The sequence below is a fragment of the Centruroides vittatus genome, unplaced genomic scaffold (genome assembly GCF_030686945.1).
Source record: "Centruroides vittatus isolate TY-2023 unplaced genomic scaffold, ASM3068694v2 contig_979, whole genome shotgun sequence".
Lineage (NCBI taxonomy): Eukaryota > Metazoa > Arthropoda > Arachnida > Scorpiones > Buthidae > Centruroides > Centruroides vittatus.
The window spans coordinates 1,501,562-1,526,392 of record NW_027122650.1 but is presented as its reverse complement, the minus strand read 5'-3'; the positions used below and the strand labels follow the sequence as shown (position 1 = coordinate 1,526,392).

The 24,831-nt window shown below is 26.2% G+C and overlaps 1 protein-coding gene across 3 annotated transcripts in view; it reads right to left on the bottom strand.

The window, feature by feature from the left end:
• Spf45 (splicing factor 45) overlaps nt 1–23,463 on the bottom strand; it is a 41,957-nt gene extending 18,494 nt beyond the window's left edge. The window contains exons 1-10 of one of the 3 annotated variants that reach the window (XM_067283216.1): nt 23,330–23,463; nt 20,020–20,135; nt 19,803–19,897; nt 16,519–16,632; nt 16,238–16,410; nt 12,342–12,475; nt 9,618–9,732; nt 6,976–7,127; nt 5,600–5,712; nt 5,318–5,495 (exon numbers count right to left, since the gene is read on the bottom strand). In XM_067283216.1, the coding sequence (XP_067139317.1) occupies nt 5,318–5,495; nt 5,600–5,712; nt 6,976–7,127; nt 9,618–9,732; nt 12,342–12,475; nt 16,238–16,410; nt 16,519–16,632; nt 19,803–19,897; nt 20,020–20,089 (1,144 nt within the window). In that variant the 5' untranslated portion in view covers nt 20,090–20,135; nt 23,330–23,463. The remainder of the gene's footprint in view (nt 1–5,317; nt 5,496–5,599; nt 5,713–6,975; nt 7,128–9,617; nt 9,733–12,341; nt 12,476–16,237; nt 16,411–16,518; nt 16,633–19,802; nt 19,898–20,019; nt 20,136–23,329) is intronic. The other 2 variants (XM_067283215.1, XM_067283217.1) reach the window with 2 other exon arrangements.
• Between the last annotated feature and the right edge of the window lie 1,368 nt (nt 23,464–24,831).

The following is a 24,831-nucleotide window of genomic DNA, read 5'->3' as shown; positions in this document are numbered from 1 at the left end:
AAAATTATACCCTGGTAAATTTACCAATAATTAATGTTTTTACTGATATTTCGATAAAAAAACCCTCTTAATTAGCCTAATATTTATTTTCCTAAAATTCCCACAAAAAATACCTGTGGGAAGCAGATTTCTTTTTTGTCTCCCCATACCATAGTGAGAAAACAGTGCAGGTGGTGATGCATCATTCCATTGTTATTAAAAAGAATTTTCTAGTTTTTTTATAACTTGATTCCCTGTATTATACTCCAAAATCAAGACCCATTTTTGGAGTATAATACAAGAAAATAACACAAAAAAATTGAACAAATATAAGTCACAAAAAATATCCAATAATGTTAACAAAAATATATAATTTTGAATAGGATTGTAGAAATAATTAGGCACTAATCAGAAAATGAAAACAAATCAGACTTGTGGATGTCACTGAAATTAGTTCAGACTTAGATTCTAGTGAGAGGTGTTCATTGCTTACCACTCCAACTTCTCACATTGACATGAGAACACAAATTTAACAATGAAAGAGAAACTGAACTTATTCATTAAACATACAACGAGCATAGACTGATAAGAGAAATATAAATAAGTTTAAAAGTCTGAAAGATATAGAGCAAAAAAGAGAAAAAAATACAAGGAACCTATCTTAAAAAGGTTTTCAATGCTCTAATGACAGTACAGCCATCTAGTATTGATTCCAAGAGAACTTTTTCTAATGCAGCTGCCATTTGTATGAAAATTAGATCAAGATTAGATGATGAGAGCCTAAATGTATTACATTTTTTAAGAGTCTTCATTCAAAATAAAGAAAAACATAATTAATTATTAGCATTATTTCAATGTTGGTTATGTCGTCATAATTGTTATTACAAGAATGTTGTTTGTCTAAACTAATGGAAAACTTGAAAATAAATGGTTGTCCAATAATTCTGTCAGTAATTCAGGTTTCGTTTTAAATCATTTGTTAATACAAATTTACTGATAATCCCGAATATAATTACTGAATTATCGGTAATGGAATACCTGGTAAATTTGCAATCATTAATCTCTACAATATCATTTCTTATAACATCAGAGTGGAAAAACTTTGACATTATAAAAAATGATATCATGGATGTCTCTGACCACCTCCATGTGACATGCCACAACATGTCACAGATGATGTCACCATGGATATTTATCAGCTTTGCATGACATGTCATGTGTGGCCTGCAAGTCATTACAATCTTGAATGCATTTCCTTAAGACAACTTGAGGCACAACAACCTTCAACAATTCAAATGTTTTGCAAGTTTATTTCATGCATGAAAAATTCAGAAAATATTTTTTCTGTATTTTTCTGAGAAGTACCTCATTCCTCCCAACATTTATTTCCAGAGTATATCATATATTAGTGGTGTAATTGTGTCACATACCTACTAACACAAAACACACACACACATAATATATATTCTTCTGTATGAATCGTAATCTGTTTGTAGCATAAATGGCTATTGAGTATTAATTTATGAAATTTATATTGATATATAAAATAAAACAGTTAATATAGAAAAAAAAATATAGACTACAGGAATGTCAGTTGTTATTTTATGAATATTTATATATATTATATAAAAAATATTCAGGAAGAGAAACAAACACTGTATTTATATTTGTTATCAACTAGTTTTTCATATTTCTTTTCAATATTTTCAACCAAACAAAGCATTTAATTTTTTCTTTGACAATAGAAACCCACAATTTCTGAACATCTAAAAACATCAATAATGGTCATTTTAATTTATTTTATAAACTTGAGGAAGGTTTACAAAGTAAATCAAAAATGTTTGTTCTATAAACCCCTTTTGCTGGAAAAACATATTGTTTTCATTTTATTATAAGTTTTATTGCATTTGATCATTAGGTTAATGTCTTAATAATATAAAAAAGTATATATTAATGGCAAGTTGTTATAAAATATGAGGAATTTTCAAAAACAAAAATATTAAGTTTGGTTTTTTTCTAAACTTGGGTGATAAGTTACTTAGATGGTTGTTGAGTAACAAGGATTATGAGACTGGACAGTGTTGAAACTTCAATTCAAATTCCCCACCTTTAAGAGAATGAGTAAGAATAATCTCCATCATCACCACTAATAAGATAGTTTTCTGGAATGGGTCCAAATGTTTAAGTTAAATAGCAAAAATTATGCTGCACAGCATTATCAAATGAAATATCTTTTGAAAGAAAAGACCTTTGAGCAATACTGGAAACCTAATGAAATTAACTCATGGTTACATGCAATTTTTTTTTATATCATGGCTGCATGTGTAAGATAGCGATTTTTCACTGATATAAAAATCTTACAAAACCTAATATACAATACAATAACATCAGGCTGTTTATTGGTGATAATAATTATAAACTGCTAATTAATTTGACCCTAGAGGGAGGCATTAGGTGCCATCTCATATTAAAATAATTAGAATTTAATTAAATAATTTTAGATTAAACTGGAAGAAAAGAATTGGCCTGGAGCAGGATGATTTATTAGTAATTTATAATTATTATTGCCAAAAAATAGCCTGATATTATATGGCAATTGTAGTGTTATTTTCCACTGATTTTTCATGCATAATTACACTGTATAAAACTTGTTCCTAAAATTTGATAATTCTGAAAATCCTATGATGTGTCTTCTCTGCACATACCAAATTTCATATGTTGTTTAGTTTACAAGATATTGTTTTGCTTACAGAGTAGTCCTTTATTAGAAAAAATTATGTTAAATAATGTTAATATACAACAGAAATTTAATACAATGTGGATTGTATTTATTTTCTGTAATGAAAATAAATACAATCCACATTGTATTACAGTTAAATATTTATAAGGATATTTCAACATCAATGTATGTTAATAAAACAATTAAGTATTCTAAATTAAAATCAATAATTCTGGAAAAATGATTGTAGATCTTCCAAACTCAAGTAATTTTGTTATCTGGGCAATACAAGGAAAAATTTTTCAATCTCATAAACGATATTTTTCATGTCAAATTTTTAAGAAAGTACATTTTGAAATATAAAATAGAATTGCACTGTAACAGAATCAAATGTGCCTATATTATCATCACCCAAAGTAGAAATCATTTTTATCTCAAATAAATACACACATAAAAGTAATTACAAAATTATTTAATAAATGCTTTGCTGCTCAAGAAATAAACAACAAATAAAAAGATTGGTGTGTAAAATTTATTATTTATAATTAAATCATCATCAATGAGCATTTCAATGCTATATTTGATTACCAATGTGTAAAAGCCATAACTATTATATTTTTTCTTATGATCAGTTCATTCTTTTGTATTTGGTAACTTTGTTTACATAGAGCTATTATGTAACTTTTATTCAAAAGCAATAAAATAGCTTGTGTTATCCACAAGAACCTGTTTGTTGCATAGTTTTTGGCAGCTATATACAACTAATATCAAAATATATACAGATTATGACAAAATTTTAAATCAAAATTTGCTATAGATATTTGAAATCCTCAATTAAATCTTTGAAGCAAGAGAAATAATAGCAGCATATTATTGATCTGAAAGCAGTTCAATTTTCTTTGAAAATCAAAATTTTTACATTAGATTTTTAAAAAGTGGTGTGTTAAACAAATATCCTTGAATACTGGAATCAATGTTTTTAGCTTGCTTATTTTTTAAAATTTTCCTTGGAATATTTTTAGTACCAAAAAGCCTAAACTGTGTCAATATAATAATTGTAAAATCTATTGTATAATAATAGTAAAATAACTTTTAATAACTATTTTGATATTACATAAATAATTTAACATTTAATTGTTTTGCTGTATTGTAGTATGATTATATTGAAATTTATGGAAGACTTTGTATTATTTTTTTAATATTTTGTAACACACAGAACATATTTTAAATTTATTCTTCATTCAAACATTTATCTTTTTTGTAAAAATCTGAATATAAAATTATAAAAGTTTAAAAAAAACCATTTAATCAAAATAAATTATTGATTCCTGGAAACTATTAAGCATAACTATTCAAGACAAATTACTTAAATGACATAACAGACTTATTTAAACTAAGTAGCTAAAAATAAATTAAATTTTTTTATTTCTCTGTGACATATGATGGCATTGATTGTAAATTGATTGTATGATTTCTGTTTTAAATTTGCATTCTGTAATTTATAGTTAAACATGATATTAAAAAATAATAAAATTTTAAATTTGTTTAATCATTAATTATCATTAAAACTATTATTATTAAAATTATATTAGCATCATGAAAGAATATTAATTTATACATACAGTAAAACCTTGTTTATATGTTTCTCAAGGGAACTGAGAAAATTATTGTGTAAATGAGAAAAACATACAAGATACAAACATACAAGTACAACTATTTTTGAATTGCTATCAGAGTGACTACAGCTGTCACAAAAGTATGGTGAGGCACAAATTAATACTGTACAACTGAATTTCTGTGTGTAATGTCTTAACTAATAAGTTTCATGTTATTATATATTTAATATATTTGAAAAAAATTTTATACTATTACTTTTCTTTTTATACCAAGTCATGTACTTTTAAAACATTGATCAAATTCTGTTTGTTTCTCGTTTTTTTCATGGACTTGTCAGAAACTAGTACAAAGTGACAAGTTCATGAAAACTAGTCATATCAGTTATCTTCTTCCACAAAACTCCAGTCATGTAAAAGAATGAAGTGTCATTCTAAAGGTTAATTCACACTCAAAGTGAACAGTGAAAATGAATGAGAAAATAAAAAGTAATTTTTATTTCACTTAATGATATTAGTTCACACTACAAAATGTGGAAAGCAAAAATTTTTGATGTATCAGACTAACAGTGTGATTTCCTAAACAGGAATATTTATCAGAAACCGTGTCACATATTATGCATTATTTGCTCTGCTGTTTGCATTTACTATCTGTTTGTACTATCAGTGTGGACTAACCTGAAGTGAATACATAATTCACTTTTTTATTTTTTTTTAATAATTGCTAAAAAAATTCTTCCATTTCAAAATGAATAATGTATAAGAAAAGTGCTGTAGAATACTAAAAAATAAGAAATATAAATGAAAAATATATAATTGTGTTTTATAATGAAGAAAATACTGTGTAGAAAATATTTATATACATTTCTCAGCTGTGTGAAAAATGAACAAATGAGAAGTGTATAAATATGGTTCAACTGTCATTAATACATATATAAATATTCCATTATGTAAATGATAATACTTCCATATTTTCTTTGCAATACAAAATTAAAATTAATAATACCTTTAATTGCAGATTCCAATCGTTTAAATTCAATAAAAATACGAACAGCTTCTTCTTCAGGAATATCACTAGCCGCAATCTCAAATATGAGACATTTTACTACTTCTCCATATTTTCCACATTCTTCTTTTGTTTCAGGTTCTAATTCATCATCAACTTCTCCTGGACCAACCATATTCTGTAAATATATATAATATTTAAAAAAATATAGCCTATAGCTTAAAAGGTTAATTTATATCAATATCTTATTAAATTTATAAAAATCATCATCAATTTACAGACCCTTAATAGAACTACTTTAGATGGATTTTTCATTATTTCTGTAATTGATTCAGACGGATTCGTATTGACTGGAGCAGGTGGTGGTGGTGGTTCTGGTGGAGGTGAAGGTGGTTCTGAGAAAGAAAAAAATTAAATTTATTTGCTTTTTAAATTAAATTCATACATAATGTTTATATAATGCAAAGAAATACTCCATATATATAAATAAGACATTAATTTTAAAAATAAATCCTCATTTGGGTTAAAAAGAAATCTTAATAAATTTAAACATTTCATTATACATTTTAATACGCTCTTTAAATTAAAGTTAAATATTCAACAATAACAATAGTAATGTTTAATTGTTTTTGAACTCAAAAATACTGCTGAAATCTATCAAATGGAAAAGCATCATAATAAACCTTCTGCATCATTAATTGGCAGATGCGGAGTTGAAAAGTAGTACCTCAATATCGAAATTAAAAACTATAAGTAAATATTTACAGTTGAAGTTGGAAACTATGTAAAACTATTACATAGTTTCCAATTTAAAATCATATCAAATTCCACTAACTAACCTAAATTTTTCTTGACATTTTATAGTCCAATGTGACTTCAATTTGTTTTCTTAACCTAAGTTTTTCAATAAATGTCACAGGCATATTTTTAATAGAACATTCAAATTATTTGCATATTTGCTTAATCCTTGGCATATAATTTTTCTTTTCCTCTTCTCATCTCAATATGACTATCATTATGTTACCTTCTACTATGCAGTATAGTATCAATGGAGAATAGAAACTTGTAAAATAAATAGCTTAATTACCAAGAATATAATGTTTTAAGGATTTTTCATATTAATAATAATAATATTTGATATTTTAAACACAATAAGACATGGTTAAACAATACTTAAACTTTTTAATACACAATTTGAAACAGAAACATAACTTTTACAATGTTTATCTTTAATTTAAAAAATATCTATAACTTACTGTTAAGTGTCTGTACTCCAAGTAGGTTACTCTCAATTTTTTTGTTTTGTGTTATGATAAATAATTGCTTTGAATTATCAGCTACTCAAGAAGGTTTAAACTTAAAGATGTACAAGAAAAATTTTTTAATCATATAATAATAACTGTCACATTATGAATTATCAGCACAGGCATGTGCCACAGTGACATGGCCTGTGCTGATACTAATGGTCACTTGCTGCAGTCGAACTGTCTTGAATTATATATGTAGCAACATAAACATGCTGAGGATATCATGTGATAGAATCAGGTTCATTTAGACAATTCAACAAACATGTTCTTCATGTGACATCCTAAATATGTTCATGTTGCTACACACTAATGTAACTTTACTATTCTAAGATAAAAGCTTTAAATTAATACCTTTTGGAATATCCTTCTCATGAATAATCTTTCCTCCTCTTTTACTAGTTTTTTCAACTTGCAATGCTTGACTCATTCCCTGTTCTTGTTTGCCAAGGCCTTGTCCTTCTTTGAAACCATATTTAGCCATGATGCGTGCAGCCACAGAAGTACTAGAAGTAATGTAATCAAATTATTACATATTTAATTATCTTTAAATTAAAAATTATACAGTAAAAAGAAAATAGTTTTATTAACATTGAATTTTTCTAGGAACAAAATAAAAATTATTTATTTATTAGATTAGGGTGGTCCAACTTTTTTTTGGAATCAAATTCTACTTTTGAGCTTTGACTTCATAATCCTTTTTTTGAATATGTAGGGGATAAAGATTCTAACGTCTTAATAAAATAACAAAGAGTACAACTAGACAAATGAAATTGTGTGAGTGTTGTCTCACTTACACAATTTCATTTTTGACAATTATATTAAGTCAATAATATACTTATACAAATAAGTGACGATATGCTGACATCATTGAGCAAATGCAACTGTAAATTCATCAATCAATAAACTTGATATAAAGATTAATTTAAAACATTTTGTTGACAATGATAGTTTTAAATGTTTAGCTAAAATGCTTAAGACGCATTGAATTTATGAACATATCCATTTTATTCTAATGCTATTGAATACACAAATGCCAAATAACAATGATAAAAAAATCAGTCATCAATCACAGTTAGGCCACATTTGATCCATCAGCCATCAATTGGACCAGCCTACATCAAATAAAAATGCAATTTTAGTTCTGTTTGATAACAAAATTTATTGAATTTTTCATGATTGAAATTATATTTCAAGTGAATTAAAATATGAAGATAATATTAATGGTCTAAGAAAGAATCTCAACAGAACATTTGTTTTTTGTTAGTTTTTTTTACAAAAAAAGCTTTGTAAGAATTTAATGAATTCTGTTGCAAATTTTTATTATGTAAAATACTAAATAATCTAATTTCCATGCAGTTTTGTGAAGTAACTGTCAAAATCAAAATTAGTTTCCACTAGCAGATCATAAAAGAAACAGTTCTTAACAATTACCATTGAGCTATTCACTTCAAAAATTACAAATAAGTCAACTTATTTTTACAAAAATTAAGTAGAATATGATGAACAGTACCCAAAAGAAACAAACTGGGGACAGATATAATTAAAAATAATTCAAAAAGTTTTAAATATTGAGGAAAGTTATTTAGCCATTTTTGATTGTCATTAATGATAGTCTTCAAATTTGATCTCCAGAACAAAAAACTTTTCTCCATTGTGGACCTGGCCAACCCATAATGGACCTGATAGAAAAGGCTCTCTTAGTTTCACAGGACAAAAGTCCAAAAAGAAGAAAAAACTTTTTCAATAACCAAACTACATTCTGTATTATACTGAAAATAGAGCTTCAGTTTGTCCTCAGATTATTCCACTGTTGGATACCATAGATCAGCTTTAAAAACAAATTTATCAACTTAAAACATTTTTAAAAAATTGAATCACAAATTTCTGTTTTATTCAGATAGAAACTAAAAATTAATTAGGTTTAAATTAATTACACAGTGAATTAAGTATGGCTGACAAATATTTTGGCTCATCTAAACAGTTTCTGGAGCATGTAGTTGGCTGAATCACTGAGTAATGCAAAGGGTGTGAATTCTAGCCCTGTACATTATTTTATTAACAGTTATTCAGCTTCAAACTGGAGGACTTTCTACACAAATTCTCACTAACCTGTCAAAACAGTCTAGCAGTTGTTCAAAATTTATTGGATACCAAATAAACATTAAACCAGCATTCCAATATTCAAATTTTCTGATGAAGCCCTTTGGAGTAAGTGGAAAATGTTAGAAAGGTGATAATTTTGACAATCACTGGATTATTTTGATAGGTTAGTGAGAATTTATTTTATTTTTTTCTAAATTAGAAATATAATGGTATTCCTTTAATATTTTATTTTATTATTACAGTAATCAAACAAAAATGACTACATTTTCATATGTCAAAAATAAAAAGTAGAAAATTCTGAAAGAAAATACTACTCAGAATGAAACTTGAACCATGCTCTTTGTCAATAGTCCAGTTAATAACCCCAAAAAATAATCCAGCAGTTTAGGCTTAAGTTTGGATATATTATACACACATATATATATATACTTGAAACTTCTATGGTAGAACCATTCAAGTGTAATATTATAATCTTCCAACAAAATTTCTTGTGTTATCAGTGAATATATCTACATGCATTATAAATTATTATCCAGCTATAACAAAGTTTTACCCAATTCCAGAACTATTATTATATTCTCTAGGCAATGCTAGGTGCTTTGGCTGGTTAGTAAATAAAATTGTGTTTAAAATTTCAATAAAACAAAAATACAAAAATAAAAATATATAATCCAATAGTTATATCAAAGCCAAATGATTGCTAGATTTGATTGGGCTATATTATTGATATTAATAATAATAATAGTATTATAATAAAATATGTATTATAGTACTGTTATCATTAATAACAGTATACACCATTGTTAATAGTAGCAGTAATGTAGCCTGATCTAATCCAGCAATAATTTGGCTTCAATAAAATAAAAATGCAATATAAAAAAAATCAATACCCTAAACCAGATTGAAATGATGCTCCACTGAAAGGTGGTGGGGGTAATGGCTCTTTCTTTTCTGCAGTTTCCATGAGAGATGGTGGAGGTGCAATAGCAGCACCAAAGCCCAATCCTGCAAAATAATATATTTAATAAAATATAATGGAATGACAATTCCCACTCTTCATTTGAAATATAAGTAAAGTAAAAGGTTTATCTAAAATTCGTTATTGTTAGTTTTTTATGAATTTTGTGTATACCATTTAGTTATTTATCAAGAATAGGTAAGATGTTAAATACAAAATTTTAGCATTTTTTAGTATTTTATTCAAGAAATAACATTCAAAGTTTAAAGTTTGGTACTGCTTAAATAAAAATTTAATAGTATTTAGTCCAAGAATCTAAATTTATGTATCACACATCAAAAAATTGGAATTTGTTTCCTTCAATGAAGCATACCAAAATTTAAGCTATTAATATTATTATTATTATATATTATTTAATTTGATTAAATTGTAACAGATGCTTGTTTGGATTGTAAACTTCTGTTTATGAGAAATATTGTCAGAGGGAATATGTGTAACCATGTTAAGATTAGTGAAATATTAAATGTAAATAGTAACCAGTTATAATGGCATCAATGTATTTTTATGGAGAGATTAACCTATCCTATGATATTCCTAACATATCTCGGGGTTGTGACCTCTGATCGTGACTGGTTGACCCAAGATATCTCATTTCAGCATCGAAAGGTTTTTGAAACTAGTTGTCGCTAGTCATTATAATTTTTATATTAAAACTAACTTTTGAAATATAATTTTTTTGGTTATTACATTTATTAATATATCTATTTTGTTTGTGCAAAATAAAAATAATTTTGGATGATACAATAGCCAAAATTATTCTTTTCAAAAATGTGTAATTTTCATTAGGCTTAACATCGATGAAAATTCAACATGGCATCACATACAATGAAGAAAACTTTGACTATTCAATAGGTTAATGACTGAAGAGGAGTGCTACTGAAAATGCATATCGTTGTAAAAACTGAAGTCATTGCATCAGGTTGTGTTGACTCTGTCTTATTTTTTAGAACAAATAAAGAATTGGGAATTATAAAATATATCATCTAAATAAAAATCATTATCATAATTTAGTATATAAACATGAAATATTAATTAACTACTCTCAAAGTAATTTTAACCTTTTTATTGGCTCAAATATGTTTTGACACCTTAGACAGAACATTTGACTATTACAAATGGATATACATTTGAATCCTATAGTTCTTTTAAACTTTGGTTTATTTGTTTTGTTTTTTCCCCCCTTCTATCTTTTTAATGAAAAATTCAATATAAATTCAAGATATTAGCTTTAGTAATTACTAATTATGTAATGTAACATTACCTTAAAGTAAACATATTATTTAAATATGCTTTATAACATATTTTAAGTATAAATTTATAATATGTAATTATATTAGAATAGAAAGTGCACTTGCTGTTTTCTTTCATATTAAGATTTAAGTTAATCTTATTAATTATTTATACAATTTCAATATTCAGCTGCTTGAAACTAATTTATGTTAAAGAACAAAAGAAAGTTTATTAATATGTTATTTTTATGTAGATTTTATTTGATTTCGTGCCTTTGAATCAGTTTTTTTTAAACCTATTAAAAATCAAGTATTAAAAACATATGATACAATTAAACAGTTTATTTAGTTATGTATATAAAATATATAAATATAATGATCAACAATAGTTCATTATTTATCATTAAATTGTGTACATTTTTATATATTAAATAAATTGTTCATTACAAAAATTATAAAGCAAAATTGCTGAATTTTCACAAATTAATTTTATACAAATCTTTAATAAATTAATTAGCACAACTTGGTCTAAAGATAGATAAGATAATATCATGAGAAACTGAGTATTACAATTTTTGATTTTTAATTAATAATTTTGAAAATCACTTAATGCAGAATTTAACCTGTAACTCTATAAGCTAGCTGTTACATTATCAATTATACTATATGAGGTGCAACATTACTTTTCTTCTAGGTATAATTTCTGAAGTGGAAAGAGGAAATCAATCATATGTCATGTTTAAAAAAATTTAGTAACTGAATAATTTTCAAATAAACTTCAATCGTGTAAAATAGTCAAAAGTTATTTATTTCTAATACCAAGATAACAAGTATTGGATAATTCTTTTTCATAAAGAAATACTTCAGCATTTTGTAACACATTATTCAGATGAATATCAACTTTTGACCAAAAGTGATGTTAATCTGAATAATGTGTTGCAAAATGCTAAAACTTTTGGTACATCTGTAAATGTTGTTATTGGTGCATTATACACCAATAAAAATCATTTTTTGAATGTACTACTAATGTTCACATCAGTTCAAGTAAGCTTTGCTAGTAACAAACATTTAATTTAATCTCCTTTATAATGTTCAAAATATCCCCAGGATGACAATATGATACAGCATTAAAAGAAAGCTGTGTATGCAGAAGAGCAAGAAAGTAGAGCTGCTGAATATTATCTAATTCATAGTATTTGTATTGTTTTTCTAACTTGTTGCTTAACAAAACTTATAAAGTTAATTATTTAAAAATTTTTTCCTCCATTAAAAAAATATTCTTAAAATTCAGAAGTTATAGCACATTTATAGAATTGAGAAAATATAGTAGTAAATTAATAAAATGATCTGTAAAAATAAAGAAAAACCTCTTTTATTTGCTCTCTCATCTTCAGCTTCTTCCTCACGATTTCTTTCCATCATTTCCCTATTTCTTTCTTTATCCCTCTCTCTCTCTCTTCTTCTCCTACCATGTTTATTGCCATATGGATGACCAGAATCTCTGTAATAAATTATTATGATGATACATTTTCTAAACTTAAAATCACACAGAGAAAATTAGATAAATTAAAATGTAAAATGAGCAATTGTTTATTATGACATCATCACAATGCTGGGCTACAATTTTTAATCATATTCTTAATTTATTCAATTTAAAATATATGTTCTCCATCTCAAATTTGCAGTGTCTTATCTCTGTACATAATATTTTACCTGATAACAACAGTCATGCTGGTCATCTATATAACTCCACTTGGGAAAATTTTTGAATCGAATTCACATAACTTCCAGTCTAGACTGGAAGTTTGTATATAGTTAATTGGAGCCTCCTGCCCTAAGCTTTCCATATCTGGTCTTGACTTTCATCTATCTAATACCATTCTAGAGTTTAAGGAAAGACAGATAAACAGATGACAGTGGAAATTTATGGTCTACAATTTTTTCAAATTGCAGGCCAATTATGACATTTTATTAAATAGTTCATAATATCTTTTTATTAAAAAATCTGATGATAATAAAATGTAATCTTTATTAATTTTGAGTTTTAATTGATTAAATATTTAAAAAATTGTGGAAAATTTACTAAAGTAAAAGTAGAAAATTTATATCACTTAAAAAGATTTACTATTATTTATAAATAATCTTTTATATTCTAATTTGAAAAAGTGTAATGTTGAAATGGAAAACTAATTAATACAATTTGCATCATTCCAACCAGCCCAATAATTATGCATCATAAAATAGTCTCTTCTGTTATAATGCATGTATCTAATGCACAAATTTGTTTATATATGATAGATAAATAGGGGATAAAATCATCAAAACGTAAAACACTGTTTACTCACATACAATTTTCATGAGGAAACTATGCTTTTCACCAATAACATTATATGAATATGAAGAAACACCTATTCAGCTGAATGTAGTGACTGCAGAATAATATACACACATTGTCTCTCTTGAATTTACTATGGTAATCTATTAATCTCATAACTAACTTGACAATCTCAAAGAAAGAAACCAAATAAATATAATTCAAATCATCAAAAATAATAATGATGCCTTCAATCTGAAGATAGACAATCTATAGTTCACACCCGTAAGACTGGAATAAACTATGTTAGAAAAAGCATAAAATTCCAATATAGTTTAATGCAAAAAATACAAACAAGTTTGTATTTTATCTGCATTAAAAGGCCAACTCTTTTCTTCTAGATGATTCTAAAATTATTTAATAACTCATTACAATTATAATTATTAATTTAGATAAAAGATGGGGCCTAACATATATCTTTAGAACAAATTACTTAGTTTTAATCATTAAGTAGCAGATTTACATCCCAATTATTTAAGGTGATCATTTGGTTATGTATCTGTATTAATAATAATCTTTACAGTCCGTAAAGAAATTATAAACTCAAATAAAAATTTTCTGTGTTTTAATTTCTTTTCATCCACAGTCAATTGTTGCTATATGAGATGATTTTAATTGGTCTTAAGAACATATAATGAAATAAACAAGTCTTTGTATTGTATCATTTTAATAAACAATCAAAAATTTGAATTGTTACATTTTTTTGTTGTAAACAATTTATAAACTCAAGGGTGATTTAGTAGGTTTTTAATACTTTGTGGACCCTCCCTTGTTTTCAATTACCTCCACAACTCGTTTAGGCATTGAATCAAGTAGGTTTTGAATGTCACTTAGTTTAATTTTGTCCCAGGCATTATACAATGCAACTGTAAGCTCATCGGATGTGTTGTATTGTTTTCCATGGCGATAAACTAATGCCACAAGTTGACTCCAAAGGTTTTCAATAGAATTAAGGTCTGGACTATGTGCTGGCCAAACCATCACTTCAATTTTTTCACGTGAAATCACTTTGTAGAACTGGCTGACTTGTGAACAGATGCACTGTCCTGTTGATAGATCCAGTCTTGACCACCAATGAGAGGACGAAATGGGATTAGATGTTCATATAACATAGCTTCGTACATCTCCAAATTCATTCACCCATTAATAAATGCCAAATCTGTTTTCCCTTCATATCCGATTGCTGCCCAGATTATTACTGAACCTCCACCTTGTTGTCTACTGAATTTGACCCTGGGATTCTTTCTTGTATCATGCCAATAATATGCTTGGCCATCCAGGCCATCCAGGTTAAACTTTTTCTCATCTGAGAAAACTATTTTTCTCCATTCAGTTGTCCAGGTAACATGATCTTTTGCCCATTGCAGCCTTGTTGACCGATGTAACTCTGTTAGCTTTGGTTTGGGCTTCACTTTCATAAAGTTTATTGTTTTATTTTTTCTCAAGCTTTTCCACACAGTTTGATGGGACACTGGAGTTGGTAAAACTGCAGCTATCTCACGAGTAGACAATGATTCATTTGTTTCAAGACTACCAATGCGGCGATGGTCACGAGGCTGCAGACTTGGTTTTCGTCCTGTATGTTTAATTTTGCTATAATTGTTACCCTTTTTTAGTACATTTTGTACTGCAGTTTGAGATCTTCCAAGTTTTGAAGCAATTTTACGAGTTGGCCATCCTTTTCCCTTAAAAAAATAGATTTTTCATATTTCACCTTCAGTTTAGGTTACTCTTCTTGGCATTTTTGTCACTTTTTTAGTTTGAATTCTTAGACTCACCAAAAATGTTACACATACTAATTTACATAAATACATTCATAGTGGATTGTTCCATTTAACGGTAATAATCAGTTTTCACCCTTGAGTTTATAAATTGTTTACAACAAAAAACTGTAACAATTCAAATTTTCGATTGTTTATTAAAATGATACAATACAAAGACTTGTTTATTTCATTATATATTCTTAAGACTAATTAAAATCATCTCATACAGCAACAATTGACTGTGGATGAAAAGAAATTAAAACACAGAAAAATTTCTCTTGAGTTTATAATTTCTTTACGGACTGTATAACTCCATTTCATTCATATTAGCAGATTATTAATTATTTTATTAATAGGATAAATTAGATATTTTTACTTATCTATTTTTAACTAAGTGATTTTCATACTTTTGAAAAACTTTAGATTTAATAAGTAAATGTCCCTAATAAAATACATCTCATGAAAAGGAAATATCATTATTGTATCATCATTAAATATGATAACTGTTCTTACTTTTACAGTCTAGATATAATTTGTGTGCATCCTATTCACATTAAAAAATGTTTAATTTTTGAATTATAGGAAATGTCTCAGAAAAAATAGTATGCTAAAACTTATCAAGAGTTTATATGACACTTGAATTAATATTTTATGTTAGGCTATTTTTATATTCATACAATGTTTTCTATAATATAAAAATAATATTAAAAATTCTTCATAGTACCTTAAACACTTTTTACAATCAGAACAATTCTAAAAACCATTGACCTTATGAAGGTCCAGAGGGAAGAATCAAAAATGTTAGTTTGTATCTGATAAGGACTTACTAGAGTTTTATTTTAGAAGGTACTGTGAAGAACTTTTAGTATTATCACTCCAGTCTGAAGGAATTGAGTAGAATATGAAAATAATATATAAAATACAAATGATATTTCTTATGTTAAATTTGTCACTTTTCTAACATAAATAAGTAATAAAATTCAAGAAAAAAAACCTTGAAAATTTTAAATGTGATTAGATGCTTTTTACCGAGCAATTTGATTTATAATGATTTGTATGTACTGCAGATATCATTTATAATTAAGAGAGCCATATTATAAAAAAAAATATTAAAATTAATAATTACCTATCTTTATCTTCAGAATGTTTATGACGATCATCTCCTCGATCTCTGTCTTTCTTCTCTCTTTTTTCCCTCATTATTTTTTCATAATCATTAGGCCATGCAGGATCATACTCTTGACGAATATCCCACTCTCCTCCAAGTAATGATCCAGTTGTTATGGGACTTTTACCTTCCTAATAGAATAATTCAATATGATAATTTTGTTCTTTCAATGAATTAGTTAAGTAAATAAACAAAATATTGGAAACTATTCAACATATTACTATATAATGTATTTTTACTTTATTTGGAATTATTGAGATTGCTGGAGGAGGTGGCATTTCATCTTGATCATCTCTTCGAGACTTTAAATTGACAACAGGAGCTAATACTGCACCTTTTCTGAATTGTTCTCTCTAAATAAAAACAAAATTTATTATTTGCCTATTTGAAATTATAGTTAATAAATAAATATAATTAATATAAATAAATATATAAATATATAAATAAATAAATAAGATTATAAAGGTAAAATTTAGACATTTTGACTTTCTCTAGAAATGACTGGAAAAAAAAATGTTCTAGAATGTTAGATGTGGTTATTTAAGTAGAGTAATCAAAGGGCATTTCATTACATACTTCATTGGAAATAGATGCATCAGCAATGTCTGACAATATGATATTTTTAAAAGAACACATTTACATGCTGTAAAAATAAACAACCCTACTACCCAATGCAAAGCAATAACTCACCAATCACTGCCATAAATTGGACCAAAGGTCTGGGTAGCGTAAACTGGTAATGCATTCACATGGTAAGTGAAAGTTGCAGGTTCAAGTCCCTCTTCAGGCCGATTCTTTTCTTCCAGTTTAGTCTTAATTATTTAAATATTAATTTTAATATGAGATGGTGCCCAATGCCTCTCTTTAGTGCCAAATTCATTTATAATTTATAATTATTTTTTCCAAATTATAGCCCGATGATTTATGGCAGTGGTTGGCGAGTTATATGCTGTAACTCTTATCACTTCAAAAGTGGCCATTAATGCAACAAAGGCCCATGATCTCATCTGCAAAGCATTTGTTAAAGTGTCCATGAGTGAATAAAAGTCAACCAGCTGTTGCAAATGTCAAAGGGCCAATAGTTCTGAAGAAGGCTATGATCTGTATTTGTTTGGTACTGTCATGATGGAGCTGCTTCCAACCAACATCACTGTCATGAAAGAACTCTACTATAAATAACTGGATCATCTGAACATCTATATGGTAATTATTTACCATGGTAAACTGTAATCATTGTTGAATTAATTGTCAATAAGGTTTTTTCCAAACTGTCTAAATATCATCTTTACAACCTGATAAAAATATAATTGATAATATATAAATAATATATAATTATTGTTGAAGGAAATTGTCATCTTAAATTATACATATGTATACTTTATAATACTATTTAACTTCTAAAATTCAATATTTTAAAATACTGTTTTAAAGCATTATATAATTTAACACTAATAATTTAAAATTATGTATTAAATATATTAAATTTGTATAATGTATGTAACAATATTAAATTAAATTTGTATGGTGTTTAACAGAAGTGTTATAAAACAATTTAAATTATATTTCACTGAAATATGTTTATTGGTTTAATACAATACTTTTCAACAGATATTATAGGAAATACGGCTTTAAATTTATAGAAATTGCCTTTTACAATGAACTTCAAGATAATTTTAAAATATTCTTATAAAAATATATTAAATATACACTATAATACTGCATCAGATAATCAATACAAGAAAATATTCTGAAACATATTACTTATCTTAAATTGAACAAGTTACAAATATATTAAATTGTATTAATATTTCTTCCAAAATATTCATTTTTTTCTTGCTCTAACTATTTTTGTATGAAATATTTTAACTGAAAAGTCACCAATTATTATTTTATTTTTTAATTTAAAATTTAAAATTTTGTGAATTACTTAATAATATGTAATTGTTAAAGAATCTTTGGAAGTGGATAGGTTAAACTATACATATTATATAACAGGGGTGGGCAAGCAAGAGTTCAGTGGGAGCCAAAATGTAGGTTTTGCAAAATGCATGGGAGCCGCAGTTCTGTACTGTTGTGGCGGATAGTATGATAAGGCGCGCGATTTTATTATATAATATAAATATAATATAAAACAAATATTGAATTTTTTTAATAAACATATTTTCACAAAATTATAAAAATAAAATTGTAAAAAATAATAAAAAACAGAAATTAACACTTTCAGCAAGAGCCGCATGTAACTCAAAAAGAGCCGCATTTGCCCATGTCTGTTATACAATTTCAAATTAAATGATAAAAAAAATAACTGGAAAAACAACCACTAATGCCTGACATCATGTTACATTAAAAATTGACTAGCATCTTCTTTTGATAATTATTACAATTCTAAAAAACTTATTTAAAGAAAAAGAAAAAGTGTTTAAGAGTTTAGCATTCAATACAATGAATAATCTTCAGAATTGTGATAAAGCATTCACTCGATAGAATATCTTAGAATATACCATTTAATGATATTTATAATTATAAATTTGACATTACTTTTTGTTTACATGAGTCAAGTATTTACATTCATGTTCAATACAATGGAACTGTTAAAAATTGATTGTATAAAATTAAAAACATGCTGTTTTTGTTGCAGAATATGTGAAAGTATACTTTTATCATTCGTTCAATAAATGAGTTTTAATTCTTGAAAAACTTTATTTAATAACTCTAATGAAATGAGATTGAAGAAAATTTCAACAAGCATATTATACTACAACATTTATATGTTTACAGGTAATAATACAGGTAATATAAACTTGTTCCCTATAAATTCAAGTTCAACAATCATTAAAAGGAGCATGATCTTAAACAAAAATTGAGATTCAGTAATTTGATTTCTATCATGATTGAAAGCAAAGAAATCAATGTGGATCATATTTATTTCTCTGGTAAAGCTCATTTTTTATTTGTAAGGCTATGTTAATCAGAAAAATTACCAATATTGGGATGCAGAGACTCATGTGTTCCTATAATTAAGCCTCTGCATCTCAAAACAATAAGTTTGATGTTCCATCAGTGCTAAAGAAATTATTGGATAATTTTTCTTTAAAAAGAATGTTACTTTTGCTATGTATATTGAATTATTAACAAAAATTTTATCACAAAATGTATATTAAGCATAAATATCTTTGGACTTTGTTTATGCAAGATGGTGCAAGGCCAGAACATAACAAACAAGTGTTTGAAAGCCTTTTATATATTTTATTATATTAAATTATTATTTATTGTGTATTATACACAATAAATATTACTTAATTTACAAAAAAATTTGATATTTTTAGTGTTGTGTGAAATGTTTTAGTAAAGTCATTTTTTATTATAAATTAAACATAGCCTATGTGTAAGAGAATTTATGCTATTTTTGTTGCAACCAATTAAATTACTCCCACTGGAATATAATTTAATAGGTTGTTCAATAATTATGCATTTAACTTATCATTATCAAATGAACTAACAAAATAAAAATATTCTTTATTACCTTAACTGAAGGTAATGTTACCTTTGCTTGAGTCAACGCAGCTTTTTTCAACTGAAGTTGAGACTGAAGTAATTTGATTCCTGAAGACCAGCCCACTAAAAAGATAAATAAAATTCAATTTAAAACCTTAGTAAATTTTAAGATTAAGATTTGAAGATGTATATTTTAATAAATTCACATCTTCAAAAAATTACTTGATAATGATGATCAATCTTACTCAAATCAGACTTTTGATCTTTGTGTCCTTTTTCTTTTGTATCGAGACCCAATCCATCATACAGTGACATTTTGACAGATTTTCTAATTATAAATTATTAGCAATTATTCCAATGTCTAAAGCAATAAAATAAAATTACACAAAAATTTAGTTACTTAATATAACAATTACTTAATTTCATATAAACGAAAGATAATATACTTTATCAGAATATCTATAAGATAAACTGTATTAAATTGCTTCTCAAATTGACATGGATACAAAAAAAATAAATAACAACACAGTTCAGTTAAATTTAAAAACTTACAGCTGATTCATAATTCACAGACATGACAACAACAGAAAACAAAATCAGTCTTTTAGGAACAAAATTATCAATAATTGAATTTAAAAGATTTTCTCTTAAATTAATTAACATTATGGCAAATTCAAATTACATTTTAAAATTTCTCTGATGATCTTAAAATAGGCATGAGTTGGAGGGAATTTATTTAAAGTATTTAATTAGAAAATTATTTCTACAATATACAAGGAAAACTGTACAGGAAACCAGTGTAACTTTTAACAGTCATAACTGAACGTTAGACTCCCAGATCAATTCTTTTTTCAGATATTTTAAAATTGTTAATTTAAAATAAATTATAATCATTAATGTGAATGTATGTCTCTTTAATCCAAATAAATAAATCCAGTAGACTTCCTAACAGCTATCAGGTTAGGTACTCCTTTATTGAAATTACTTCACTACTTCAATTTACTACTTCAATAAAGGAGTACCTAACCTGATAGCTGTGAGGAAGTCTACCAGATTTATTTATTTGGATTAAAGAGACATGCATTCACATTACATATATACAGCTACCACATCTGACATTGAGTATAATCATTAATTTTTTGAAATAGTGGCATTGTTTACCTTTAGTAGGCTAACAAATATCTTGCTGATTTAATTAAATTTAACCCTGAAATAACTCATAAATAATACAGCTATTTGGTATAACACAACAATCTTCATAAGATTATTAATTTACCACATTTCAGCACAGAAATCATAATTTCCAGGATAGCTATTTTGTTTTTATAAAATTAAAATAGTAAAACAAAACCATGATAAACATTTTCAAGATTTAGAATCTCATTTTCAGCTTAATCATAAAGATGTATATGTTTATGAAGTCTCGAGAATATTTTTCTTGACTGTCCAGATCATAAGAGTTCAGATATTGTTTATTTTCCAATTTCCTGACAAAAATTTTATCAAAAGAATAATTCAAAATAATTTTTTCATTTTGTAATGTTGTCTCATACATATATTAACTCATTAGAATTGCCCAAACACTGTTCTATGATTTATTAAATTACTCAATTATGTTTATATTATATCAAATACTTCTACTTGTTTATACATGATGTTAGATAAATAGTGAATTTAGAACTTTATATATATTTGCAAATTGCTTATTGAAATTAAACAAAACAGAACAACTAGTGGCCTGAGTATAGTTTTAAGGATAATCAATAAAATTTATATTTTCAGATTTTATTTGACAGATTTCTACAATTGGATGAAGAAACTTAAAAATGATTAATGCTATCATTCTCCAACTTTCATTCCACCCATCCCACTCAAAAAGTAAAATTGTATGATTTTTTTAGTTCATACTTAAACATTCTGTTTATATTGATTTGTACTGTTGTAGAATTAAGCATAAACAACCTGGACTGTTTCAGTCAATCGAGATTAAAGTTAAGTGAAGTTCAAATAATTGGAGTTCTACTGTAATATACATTATAGACAGAATACCAACTACATAAAACTTTTTAAATCATCAATCAGGCACTTTAATTTCAGCAAACATTTTCAGCCATTTTGAATAGCCATCACAGGCTAAATGTACAGTACAAATCAAATGTTATTCAAAGGTAACCTTCATTACATTTGAATAGCATTAGATTTGTATATTAGTCTGACAACAGCTGTTGAAAATGACCAAAAACTTTTGCTTATTTTGCATTAAAGTGACTGATTGCTGATTTAAAAAGAGTTGTATGTAATTGGTATTTTGATCACTTGGCAGTAGCTTTGTGGATAAAGATAGAATGAAAAGTAGGCAAATCTTCCCAACCTGTATTAACACAATCATCAGCTAATGAATCCAACAAAGATATATAACTCAAATAATTAATAAACATGAACACTTGGAATTCTATATTTCAACTCATATATGCTAGATAAAAGTATGTCTTAAACAATCCACACAGCAGAGTAATGTAATAATAAAAAATAGATGAAAGTATTTACTACATTTAATTTTGAAATTTGAATAATTAAAAAAGAAGTTATCATAATCTTAAAATATATTTTTCAATTATACTCAAACAATATAATATAATTAGTGCAGAACCCTATAATTTGAAAATACTAAGTAATTATAAAAGCATACTTACATTGCCATTACAATTTTTAGACAAATTGCACACTTTTCCTTATTTTTAATTAATACTTGATGCTCCAGAATGCATTTTGGCAATATTTTCACCTTCTTATTTATAAATAAATAAATAAATTTATACTGTAAAGTTCAAAATAGAATATGTACTCCAGCTCAAGGGGGCAAAAATATCACCAAAATTCATTCTGGAGCACGAAGAGTTAATTAAAAAAATGGAAAGTGGGCAATTTCTCTAAAAATTGTAACAGCAGTGTAAATATCTTATATATTTACTTAGTACTGTAAACATAAAGCTTATAATACTATAATTTGAATTTAATTTACAAAAAACAAACATGATTTTATATATAACAAAGACAGAAAATAAACCAAACAACAGCCTTAATTAATCGGGCTATTTGGTTCGAACTATTTGACTGTCTTTTGTTTATTATTAATACAGTGGGCTTTGGATTGTTTATACTGTATATGACAAAAGATATTAAGCACTAAAAATTTCACATCATTTTTTTTTAATATGAAGGAATTGAAGTTTTAATTACATGGGATTTAACATTAATATTTACTCTTCGAAGAATTACATTTGAAGTATAGCATTGTAATTAAAGTAATATAAAGTGCCTGTGTGACATCACAAGAAAACTTGATTCGTTTTGAAACACTGTACATCATTATATTGTTATTTAATTAGTTAAATTTAATGATATTATGTGATATAGTAACAACAAAACAATCTTTGCTGTATTAGTATATATTTAAAACGTGTTTCAAAAAATATGGAGCCGGTAAATAACTATTCAAACGTTGGATTATAATTAACATTACATAACTTTGATAATTACTGCAACGATTCTTACCGTAATTATTAACTATCAAAAAAACATTTCTTGTTAAGTAAATCCGCCAAAGAACCTTAAACAATCCATTACATTCTCGTATTATCAAAGTTTTGCTACTTAACTTTAGGTATTATCGTCGACGCTAGAGGCGCCATTTTCGCAATTTAAATAAAACAAATTCGTGAAATTTTAACTTTATCCGGAATTTATTATTAGATAATAAATTCCTAAATAATATAATATGTTAATAATAGTAAAATGTAATAGAAAATAAAATTTAAGTTCAAATAATAGATTTTTGTCGTATTTTATTTCAGGGATTTATACACGTATGGAAGTTTTCTTGGAAGTATAATGTGCAATGTCATATTTGTTTTTTAGAATATCGCGGATGGATAATGTCGATTTGTGTTAATATATATATATATATATACACATTTTTTTCATATTCTTCATGTTGATTATTATATTGATAGCTGAATATCGGTATATCGGTCTTCCTCATGAAGAAGCTCAGTTGTTAACGGAAAAATAGAAAATTGTTTAGATATATCTAATTGTACACGTTCTTTATAAAATAGTTAATAATCCAATATTTTTTAAGCTAAACGCATTAGATTTACACAATGTCAATTGCAGTGGCGTGCCGTGACATTTGATGACAGGGAAGCTGTGTTTCTGTAAGAAGCCGACTTCCAGGGGCAATCAGTTAATTGCGCGTCAGTGATGGTCTAGGACAGTGGTTCTTAACCTTTTTATAATCGCCGCCCACCAAATATTTCATAATTTTTTGTGACCCCCATTTTTTAATAATAATTTATATTTGATAATTTATCTATAATAAATTGATTTTTTTATTATTGCTTTATTTTTTATATAATAAATGTAAATCATAACTTTATTATTTCATTATCTATTTAAATAACATTCAAACTTCACAATTAAACATGAAAACTCATTAATTTTTAACAGAAAATAAAATAAGAAACATGTCGATAAATCGATCCAATGTCGATGCTAAAACTAAACTAAAACTAAAACGCCCACTTGTCGTAAGGATTTTGCATATCTTTTGCAAAAATATTTAAATTTTCAAAGCCTACTATTTTTCCTAATTATTTTTAAAATTCCAAGCATTAATAGTTTCTTAAAATTGCTTTGGAATAAAAGAAATAAATACTGCGGTGTAAGTAGCATATTTACATTTATTTCTTCTGTACTAACAAAGTTGTATGTAGGAAGAAATACAAAATAAATAAATAAAAACTAAATAGAAAAACTTTATCTTTCTTATTTCACTTTTCAATACGATATTCGGATTATACATTAATTTTCTTTTTATTATATTCTGAAGGAAATTTTGCATAATTTGGCGGCCCCCGGCAAACTTCTTATGGACCCCCAGGAGCCGCGGCCCCCCTGTTGAATTACTGGTCTAGGGTCCATTCGTATTCATTTGTTCGATAAGCCAGTAAAAACTGTAGACTTCTCTAAATGTATTTTTAATATCACAATTACAT